This window comes from Octopus bimaculoides, chromosome 25 (genome assembly GCF_046866305.1).
Source record: "Octopus bimaculoides isolate indiv1 chromosome 25, ASM4686630v1, whole genome shotgun sequence".
Lineage (NCBI taxonomy): Eukaryota > Metazoa > Mollusca > Cephalopoda > Octopoda > Octopodidae > Octopus > Octopus bimaculoides.
Window position 1 is genome coordinate 36,743,471 of NC_142952.1, and position 11,889 is coordinate 36,755,359.

At 35.6% G+C, this 11,889-nt stretch overlaps 1 protein-coding gene across 7 annotated transcripts in view; it reads left to right on the plus strand.

Annotated features, from left to right (window-relative positions):
• The first annotated feature begins 399 nt into the window (after positions 1 to 399).
• LOC106881910 (ferric reductase 1) overlaps positions 400 to 11,889 on the plus strand; it is a 36,709-nt gene continuing 25,219 nt past the window's right edge. For 2 of the 7 annotated variants that reach the window (XM_052976529.2, XM_089341680.1), the window contains exons 1-3: positions 535 to 986; positions 7,208 to 7,502; positions 10,821 to 10,948. In XM_052976529.2, coding sequence (XP_052832489.1) covers positions 7,289 to 7,502; positions 10,821 to 10,948 — 342 coding nt within the window. In that variant the 5' untranslated portion in view covers positions 535 to 986; positions 7,208 to 7,288. Of the gene's footprint in view, positions 987 to 2,363; positions 2,483 to 7,207; positions 7,503 to 10,820; positions 10,949 to 11,889 lie in introns of those variants that run through there. The other 5 variants (XM_052976530.2, XM_052976527.2, XM_052976528.2 and 2 more) reach the window with 5 other exon arrangements.

Genomic DNA, 11,889 nt, shown 5'->3' on the forward strand with positions numbered 1-11,889 from the left:
TATATATATATATATATATATATATATATATATATATATATATATATATATATATATATATATATATATATATATATATATATATATATATATATATATATATATATATATATATATATATATATATATATATAGGTTATGAGAGGTAATGGTGTCAAGAAGACCCAAAGGTGCCAGGTAAGTGCTATGGACAAACTACAGTTAAACTCCACATTCAGTGATTATGTGAATGAGGAGACCAACGTATATATATATATATATATATATATATATACTGCTTTTCAAAAAGACATCTTACTCTCAGCTACAATCATTGAACACTTAACCACCACCATTTTTACTGTTGGTCATTTGATATTGAACTTTCACTTAGGTATTTTGTACCTTTTCTTTATGTTTATATTAGCAAGGTGTATATATGTGGGCGGGGGTGACTGCACACACACACACGAGAGAGAGAAAGTGTGTATACTATATATAGAAATTGTACCGCTGTATATTCACACATTGACATATATATATACCATCGCACAGACACACACACAAGTACTGTAGAAGGACTTGAGGAAAGCCTTGTCCCAAACGCTGTTGCCCGTTACACTGAAGTTCTCACTGAAGATAGCAAAATTATCCCCAACTTCTCTGCTGCAGTCAACACCACAATCACTGCAAATACTGTCGCCGTCACCACCAGCCGTTTTTGTGTTATAACCATCACAATTAACCACACCAGTGTTGTTACTACTACTACTGACAACCTCCTCTACCTTTGCTGCTGCTGCTGCTGCCTCAACAATAACAACGCTCTCACTACTATCACGACCACGTCGACGACGACGACAAGCAATCAATAAGGACGACAGAGACGGCGTCGGTGACACTGTTGTCCAGTTAACTAAAGAAGGAGACATAAAATAAGGAAAAGCAGTGATTGTACCTTGAAGAGTTGTTGCGGATTAGAACGGCAGGCCACGCCTGAACAACAGGTAAGTCATCTTTTTTTTTATCGACGCTCAAAGAATATTAATTAATCATAGCTTAGTTAATTAACAGAAGTTGGCGCCCGACTCAGCCAACTGATAACTATTTTATTTCATCAGCCCCAGAAGGATGGGAAAATCGTTTGCCTTGGCGTGATTTGAACTCAGAACGTAAAGAGTAGGAAGGAACAAACACGGCAGGTCTGTCCGACGCTCTAACGATTCTGATCATTCAGAAATAGTAATCCTTTCTACTATAGGCAGCACGAGGCCTGAAATGTTGAGGTAGGGGACCAGTGCTTGACTGGGACTTAATTTATTGACCACGAAAGGATGAAAGGTAAAGTCAAGCTGGGAGGAGTTTAGATGGTAAGGACGGACGAGATTCTGCTGAGCATTTTGTGGTAAACTTTCGAATCGGGGACGCTCACAAAAGTTGGATGGATTTTCTATATTTTTTACGGGAATTTTTCCAATTTCTTTTCTCGTTGCCGCCTTCGAAATGATTGCGGCGGAGAAGCATCTTTTCATGAAAAAACTTGGCACTATCATGCTATTAGCTGTCAGAAGTGAAAGTGCTCACTGCTAGTGAAGTATCTGTCTGTCTGCCTGTCTGTTGCTGGCCTGTCGTTTTCCAAAACTTATCACTTTTCCATCCTCACAACTTTCGGATCAATTTTGGCCAATTTTTTTGCCGCACTTAAGAACCACGGGAGAAGCATTATCAGTAAAAGAAAGAAATTTTATAAATATTTTCAGATGAAAAGGTGTGTGATTTAAGGGAGGTTTTGCTGTTGTTTCTAGCACATCCCACGACCACATTCCTTGTTTCTTGGTCCCTTGATGTTTTTCAATAAAATTCGGTCCAGAGAGTATGGGGTGGAGTGGAAGGGGATGAGGTGAAAAAAAAATCATATTTTCCAAAATTTTTTCATAGAGATAGGTTCCCCACCAACTCGCCCACATCATTTCGAAGACCGTGGCGGAACCCCACCCCCAAAAAAATAAATTGGAAAGCATCCTCGTCAAAGCGACGAAAATCTATCCAACTTATGCAGGTATCTTGATCCGAACTTACGGTCATTGTTTCAAATTTTGGCAGAAGGCTCATAGTTTTGAAAGGAGGGGCAAGTTGATGCTACAGAACCGAAAAAGGTAGATGAAGAAATGTTAACCTCGCTAGGATTTGAATTCACAACGTTGAGATATGGAAGTAAACACAGTAAGGCATTACTGACACGGTGTCACAACATATGAACATGGTTTAAGATATTTCTTTCTTTTGTTATGAATTGTCAGAAATTTTATTTAATGGGGAGGCCTCTATGTGGTCGTTTTAAATGCTAGAAACAACAGCCAAATCGCCGTGAAAGTGGTCAGTCTCTGAAACAAAATGTGTGGAGAACCTCTACATTATTCTCTACAATGGTCACACCTGGATTGGTTTTGATCATAGTTGCTTACGCAGGGCTGACCTAGGGTTAACAGCAACAATTTCAAAGGTAGTGTGATTTTTTTTTTTTAATATCGAATCAAAGAAAGAAAAGCGCCTCTGTGTGCTGTGCGTTTCATAATTTCTCATATTTTTATTTTCACATTTGTTTGTCATTCGAAAGACAACCTCGTTAACAAAACATTCATCTCCTCCTCCAACACCTCCAACCATTTCATTTCCGTGTCTGTGATTTTAGGTTATTTCTCAGTTAATAAGAACTGGGGTCGAATGCAGTTTCGCAGCTCTCCTTGAAAAATGCATTTTTTTTGTTTAAAGTTTTTTTTTTTCAGATTCCTGCGTTTTAGATGACGGAGATTAGGAAAATAGGAAAAGGAAAAAAAAAGAAAATTACCCCCCCCCCCCAAACATCACTCCCCACTCCCGTTAAAAATTTCGAGCTTTTTCGAAATTTTTCTGTCCCAATGTTTTAGATGACGGTGATTCCGAATATGCAAGAAAACCACGTTTTGAAACTTTTAAATTCAGTAAGCATATAGATATGTGTATAAAGAGATAGATAGATATGAATGTCTTCCTGGGGCTAAAAACAACAGTAACACCGTCTTCTCCAAGGACAAATCTATTTTATGAATAAATTGGACAGGGATAAATAGATAAATAAATGGATGAAAAAGTTTGAAAATTTAAAATTGGAAGAAGGGGTGAAACTTGAACCCCTTATTAAATTTTATTACATTAATCATTAAATATTAATGTTCGTTTCTCATAAAATGGTGTATATTTAATTTACATCATATTTACGATTATTTAAGGCAAACAAAAGTAAAACGCAAATTCACTTCACTTTAATGTTTTTGTCTGTACTTGATTTCCGTTTGCATTTGTTCTACAATTCGCTTCAATTTTTTTAAAGTAAACAAAATCGAAAATTTAAATCGGGAGGGGAGGGGTAAAAGTTGTTTGCATCTTCGTAATCTCTGACATTTAAAACGTAAGAATCCGAAAATTTTTTTCCAAAAGATACATTTTTCAAGGAGAGGTCCCAAACTACATTAGCCCCTAAGAATGGTTTGTTATGGCTTAAAGCAGCCCTCAGTAAAATTTCCAGCAACCAAACAACTTTCACTTCTTTGCACAACAATCATTTTAAAGGAAATATTTAAAATAGACAGGTGAATTTTAATGAATTACACTGACAGAAGCCATTTAGGGGAAATCATTGGCGAGGTTCATTAGACAAATAATCAAACTCTTTGAATTTTATAAACTTATTATTAAAAGAAAATAGTAAAACCTTGTAAAAGTTTGTTAGAATTTCTAAAAAAACATCTGAATATGTTTCCTTTAAAAGAAACATTGATGCAAGAATTGAGGTTTTGTCATGGGAACCTGGTGGTAGTGGATTCTCACTGCTGGAGGGGTCTGTCATGCAGCAGTGGTGTTTGTTGCTTTTTGGCCAAGCTCTGTTCAACCTTTTTTAAAGATTCAATTAAAAAGGAAAAGTGAGGGTTAAGAGGGAAGTGCAATCTTCCAGAAAATTTGTTCAAAGCTAAATGAGGATGGCAAGCATGGCCTAAGTGATTGAGCCAACTCTGAGCAGGCACCTGTAGATTGGTGGACTACTAAGGGAAGGCACTTGCCTCGGTGACCAGAGTGAGCATGGTTTTTGTGAGGGCTTTTCTCAGTAGCCCTTAGAGGTCTTTTACCACACTTTGGGGGAATTGATTTTCTTTGAATTTTTTTTTTTTAATTATTTTAATTTTTGCTGTTTTTCTTGTTTATACGTTTTTATTTACCTCCCCCCATCTCATCCTCAGTGTCTTTGTCAATCCTGGTGATCGATAAAAAAAATTATATCATTATTCATAGTATGCACACAAATGCGTTACATTTGGAATCAATGTTCTTGATACTGAGTCACAAATAATTTCCTTGGATATTCAGAACGGTTTTTTTAATAATCCTGGGTAAGGGTTAGGTGCCTCATCTGGGATTCCACAGTCTGTGGCTCTTTTGCTGCAGCCTGTGACATTTGAGACACTTGAAGGGGCTGTATTAAAACTCAGTGTCCCCTAGTACATTGGAGGCTATGACAGACAAAAAGGATGCACATGAAGCTGAAAATTTGAGTCTATGGAAACAATATTTGTACTAGATTTCATTATACAGGGAAATGGTTGCATAACCAAATACCTGCAAACCTGGAGAACTATGTTGCATGGAAACAAATTGTAGTGATTACAAATAAATGTTCCTTTATACTCCTTCTTGTTGACTGCAAGGAGAGAGACTTGGAGATGCCACTATGAAAGGTTGCTAAATAAAGAGAATGAATGGGAGAAAGTGAGTATGCCGAGGGAGCAGCTATCTGAATTGACAGGACCTTGGTAGATAAAGCAATTGAGGGTATGAAAACTGGGAGAGAGTCAGTCTTGATGAGATACAGTTTCGGTTTGCACCAGGGAGAAGCACCACTGATGCCTTATTTCTGGTAAGACAGCTTCGGGACAAATACCTAGCCAAAGATAAACCTCTGTACCAGGCTTTCGTTGATATCTATCTATCTATCTATCATATATATATATATATATATATATATATATATATATATATATATATATGATAGATAGATATATATACACATATATATATACGCATATATATATATGTATGTATGTATGCATATTCACAGAAACAAGCTTAGTTCTTCCCAACCAAACATAAAAGACATGTTAGGAAAAATGAAATGAAGAAATATATGCAACAATGACAATAATAATAATAAAGTGTATAATGTTGAATTGGTGGTTTTAATAATGAATGCTGAAAGGAAAGGCTAGTCTCACATGCACTCATACGTTTCTCGTGTGTGTGTATGTGTGTGAACACACATACACACAAGGTTTATGTATCGTATTACATTGTCTTATATTGATTAATATTTTTATATGGCTTGGAAATTAGGAATACTTATAAATATTTTAAAATATTTTTAAACATTCATTATATTTTTGAAGTTTATGTGTTTTGATATGCCTGTGTACTTTTATTTCATTTTTGGTATTTTCGCCACTGAAAATTGTGTATAAATATTGATTCAAGGATGATATGCACACACATGTATATTAAATCTTTTGTTTGAGATGGAGTATTGTTCCTATGGTCTTCCACCTTTATTGTCTCCATTGAAACTATAATTTGAACCTTAGCTCAATTTCAGCATTTCAACTCTAGCCTGTTTCTGAGTATTGTAATATTAACAATCTCTGTTTATAAAAAAAGTACAGTTTATATATATATATATATATATATATATATATATATATATACACACACACACACACACACACACACACACACACACACATACACACACACACACACACACACACACACACACACACACATAAATATATATGTGTAGTAACGCCGTGTGCATGCGTAGTCTCACGCATGCGTAGAATTAAACAACCAAGCGTTCCCGCTCAATTCATTCCATTCTCTTTCTTGCTGGCCAGCATAGAGCAATGGACGTGTCAAGAGTGTCTCTAACATTCGAACTCTGGAGACAGCCTCTTTATGTGTTAAGCTGTCTCTCTACATCTTTCGGTCTTACGCTCGACAGCTCGCTCACACCTACATAACAACGTCCCAACAACAGAAGCTGTAACAACAAGAACTAAAGATGTATATATTTACCACCTGAATAAATGTTGTTTAAGTTGATAGTCTGGAGTTCAGCGTTCCGTTATATTCTTTAATTTTATATAGGAAAGTCAGGTATACATCTAATGATGTATAACCCACTTTCCTATATATGCATACATATATATATACATATATATATATATGTATATATATATATATATATATATATATATATATATGTTCCAGTCACCATGATAGATCGCTGACCACTACATAAAAATTTTTTTTCTCCTTGTTCTTTCTGTTGAAGAGCGTAGCTCAAAACGTTAAAGACTTTCTCTATTCTCAAGCATTAAACTAATACATCCTTTTGTTGTTTACATCACCTGTCTTCGTCTGTTGTTGTTTTTTTTAAAATTCTCCCATATATATATATATATATATATATATATATATATATATTTATATGCATACATACATACATATATGCTGAACCACTAAGTTATGGGAATGTAAACACAACATCAGTTGTCAAGAGATGGGGGACAAACACAGATACACACACAGACATAAATATGTGTGTGTGTGTGTGTGTGTGTGTGTGAAGGCGCATGGCTCAGTGGTTAAGGTGCTGCACTCACGATTGCGAGATCGTGGGTTCGATTCCCAGACCAGGCATTGCGTTATGTTCTTGAGCAAAGCGCTTCATTTCACATTGCTCTGCAATCATTTCATCATCTGACATGCAGCAGCACCCATTGCACCTGTGCAGATAATGTCGATTTGATGGAGGGAGTGATCTTATGTGGACACAAACATTTGATCACGGCAAACAAATCGTTTGTGTGGTTGTTTGGTAAGAAACTCTCAAATCCTCATATATCGTTTAATGATGGACAAGCCCATTATATATATATGATGGGCTTCTTTCAGTTTCTTTCACCAAATCCACTCACAAGGCTTTGGTTGGCCCATGGCTATAGTAGAAGACACTTGCCCAAGGTGCTATGCAGCAGGACTGAACCTGGAACCATGTTGTTGGGAGGCAATATATTTATTTATATAATCTTGCTGCTTTTTTACATTTAATATTCTTTATTTATATCTTTGTTCTATTCTCTAGTGTTGGTCATCTGGATGAAAGAAAGCACTTGGATGCTATAAAAACAACTTTAGTTTGGGATTTTTGAAGCTTTCTGCCATAATGTCTCCTGGTCGTGAAGCTCTCCATTTAACAGCATTGGTGATAACTTTACTCGTAGGCCTCTATGTGCCCACAGTAATATCACGTTCTAATGGTGCACCAAATTGTGAAGACTTAGCACCAAAACATCATAATAAAGTTGCTCAAACATCAGATCCACCGTATTCAGTTGATTTCTCTCCTCAAGATTTTAAAGGTGGAGACACTATTACAGGTATGTCAAACTTTTTTTACTGGTTTAGGTTTTTTAGTTTCTATTTCAATTAATACAGGCAGGTGTGCTGTTGAGAGCATCCTGTGTTTGCTGCATTCTTAGGTTAGTGAAAGGAAGGTAAATAGTCATGTGATGTTGGTGGAGGTGAATCCTCATCACTGGTTGGTTGTCGTCAGTGATACATGGATACTAACAAGAAGATGACCATGGCTCTTTTACAGTCGGTGACAGGTAACCAGTTCTAGGTGATTCTGTCAGGTGTAGTTAATCCCAGCACATTTGCTGTCACTAGAAGTTAACTGGTTCAACATCTGATCCAAGCAGATTATAGATCTTTGGAAAATTTTCTCTCTTATCTCCTTTCCCATTACCTTACCATTCTATTGCACTCACAGGCTCTTTACTATGATGGACATACTGCCTTTGCAATGGTTTTGACTCCCATTTAGTGCACAGTTTCCATTGACCTTCATTTTTTGCCAATATTTTGCAGCCTTGAATGTAGAATCACTATAATTTACAAAGTTTGCAATATGTTTTCCCAATTCTTCTTGAAACTTCCTTGTTACTGAATGCAGCATTTTCTTCCTTTCATGTTTCGCACAATTTTCAGCATCCAGTCGTCTGTAGTTTTAAGGTATTGTTTGAGACCAATGGTTGATATTTTGCATGACAGGCTAAGCTGGAGCAGTCCTCTACCTCCACTTTATTTAGGGAAATAGTGGTAATCCACATCTGCTTTTCAGAAGTTCAGAAGTTTCTTGATTTTGGTGTCCCTTTTTCTTATTTCATTAATGTTTCAATTTACAATGTTGCACATGAAGGTGACAACTGGGATTGCAAGAGTGTTTATAGCAGATATTTTATTTTTTTGAGTTGAACTCTGTTTTCAAGACAATGCATACTCTCTGATAGCATTCCTTCTTGGTTTTCTCTTTCATGCTGGTGTGATGACTACCTTGGCATTCATTGACTCCTAAATACCTGTACGTTTGTTCCTATTCCAATTCCTTAACGTATCCACATCTATTTCCTTTGAATTTCTGTCTTTCTTGAATGTTGCTTTCATGCATTTTCCTAGTACAAATTCCATCCTTGCATCATCCACTGAATACCTTAACTCCCTTCCACAGTCCTGCCAATGTGCTCTCGTTTTTGGCAAACACTTTCAAGTCATCCACATAAAACACGATGGTTTATAGTTTCACTCTGTTTTGAAGCCATGTTTCATTTTGTTAAATCCTGACGTCAGAAGCAAGGCAAAATAAAAGAGGAGAAAATGGATCACCTTGAAAAATAGTGAAGTTAATGCTTATGCTGCTGGAATTCAGAATTCCATAAGTGTGGTGCAACAATGTTAGAATTGTATTCCATTCAGACATGTTGTATTTCAAGAAGTTTGATATCACTAGAGAAAATTTCCTGGAAATCCAAAGTTTTCAAAATCCATGAGTGAGGAACATTGTTAAACACTTTAGGCAGTTTTTAGAGGCTGGATTGGTGAAAAGCAGAGTGGCACCTGTCCAGTGGTCAAAGTAAATGGTCCCTTATTGGAGCCATTTGGCATCACATGCTCGGTCCACCAGGGCTGCCTACTGTTGCCTCTTCTGTACGTATTGGCACTTGAGCCACTACTGTGGAAGTTGGAACAGCTAAGGGGCTTCCCTTTCGAGCTGGGACAAAGAAGGGCAATGTCAGCTTATGTGGACAATGCCTTGGAAGTGGAGATGGTCGCTCCTATTCTAAAGGAATATAAATCTACGCCAACAAATTGATGGGTTTGTGGTTGGGCTCCTGGAGAGGCAGGATGATGTCATCAGATGGCATCATTGGATGGTGGACTGATGGACTAGTTAAACTGCTTGGGGTCTGGTTTGGTCCTGACCTTCAGGTTGATAAGAACTGGGATGAGGTGGTGAACAGGGTGGCCAGTCTTACCCAGAAATGAGCTAAGAAGAAGCTGTCCATGAAAAGTCAGGCAGAGGTGTTGAATACCTACGTTCCCTCCATTATCATTTATTATCTGACCATCATGCCTTGTCCTAGTTACTGCTTGACCAGGCTGGAGAGTTTCTTATTTGAATTCTTGTGGAAGGGACGTATTCCAATGGTCAGGTGGTCACTCTGTTGCCAGCATTCTGTGAACAGCAGATTATGTCTACTGTGGCTCTTAATGTTCAGACATGCTCTCAGGTTACACCACCTGCAACAATTTTTGGATGGTGAGCATGCGTGGGCTCCATTTGTGAGGCTTGTCTTTCTGCAGCTCGTCTCCTTGATGGAGCTGCAGTCCTGGGTGAAGAAAAGACCAAGACCGAGTGCCTGTCACCTAGAAGGTCGTCAGGCACTCACAACCCTCTACTAGATGAGTAACAGAATCAGTGGATGTTCCGCTTTAGAAATTCATAGAGGATTAATGGCGAGGAAGTGTGACAACGTTCTTGGGGAAACTCTGGAGACTGACAAAAATGAACTAGCTAGTCTGTTCTGGACGATTTTCCAGTCAGGAACTGTCATAGATAATTTCCAAATGTCCTTGGCCCGGCAGTGCTACCAGAGGGTGCTACAGGTTTGAGATAAGCTCTACAAGCATGGATGTGCTGTCAGATGTGATGAAATCATTCTGCACACATTCTTTCAGTGTTCGGGCATTGCTGACTTGTGGGTTTATGTCGAACAGTTGCTGTCACTTGTGGGGTGAATCCATCTGTCGGTTGAGTCTGTAGTGATGATTGCTCTGCTGCCCTCCTTTAGTTGGGCAAGCAAGGCAGTTTTCCTTTGCCTGGTGGCAGTGGTGAAAGGCTGAAAGGCTGAAAGGCATGAGGACAGATACTTTCCTCTTTGGTAGAGCTCTTATTCACTTCTTCAAGTTTCATTTGAAATGGAAACTGAGAGTGGAGAGGGAAGTGTTGTTCTTGAGTGGGTAAAAGTTGCCAAAATGGCAAGAGTGGAGGGTACCTCTGTAAGTGTAGACCTGTACATTGGAGAGAAGGAATTATAGAGAGCACTTGCTCTTGGTGTTCAGGGAGATCTCAGAGAATGGGGTTCCTCAATTATCCGTAGTGGTCTTCCTGTATCATCCTTGCCCTGTTTTTTTTTAAACCTTTAGATACTATGTTATATGTCCATTCTTTTTCAGTGTATACCATGTATACTACCCTTTGTTTTTAATAATCATTCCATTATATGTAAACCTCAATACTTTATGTCTGTCTTTGTATTGTCCCCCTCGTCCTTCACCCCTGTGGCAAATAAATAAATGCATTATTATTTTTATCATTATTATTATTAAATATTGTTTGAAATGTGTCATTTCAGTTACAATAAACGGGACGGCAGGAAAATTTTTCCGAGGATTTGTTATAGCGGCTCGAACAGATAACAGCAATGTGAATTATGGCACTTTCACAGCTGTGCAGCGCACAAAATCAGTCAACAATTGTTTGGTAAGATTCTAACATTTTCCAGTAATCTCCAAACTTTGGATGCAAAGACTAAAAACATAAAATCATGCGACGTGTAAATCAACGAAAGTGTTGTGTTATGTTCCCAACCATATAAACAAGGGTTAGGGCAGTGCAGCTGCACTTGGTTCATAACCCTTTTGTTTTACCCACAATTTTGGGCATGTGGTTGGTAAGAAAGCTACTTACCCCACAGCCACTCCTGCGCCTATATATATATATATATATATATATATATATATATAATATATATATATCTATATATATATATATATATATATCTATATATATATATATATATATATATCTACATATATATATATATATATATCTACATATATATATATATATATCTACATATATATATATATATATATACATATATATATATATATATATATATATATATATATATATATACATATATATATATATATATATATATATATATATATATATATATATCTACATATATATATATATATATCTACATATATATATATATATATATACATATATATATATATATATATATATATATATATATATATATATATATATATATATATATATAATATATATATATATATATATATATATATATATATATATACATATATATATATATATATATATACTATATATATATATATATATATACATATATATATATATATATATATATCATATATATATATATATATATATATATATATATATATATATATATACATATATATATATATATATATACATATATATATATATATATATACATACATATATATATATATATATATATATATACATATATATATATATATATATATATAATATATATATATACATATATATATATATATATATATATATATATATATATATATATATATATATATATTAATATATATATATATATATGT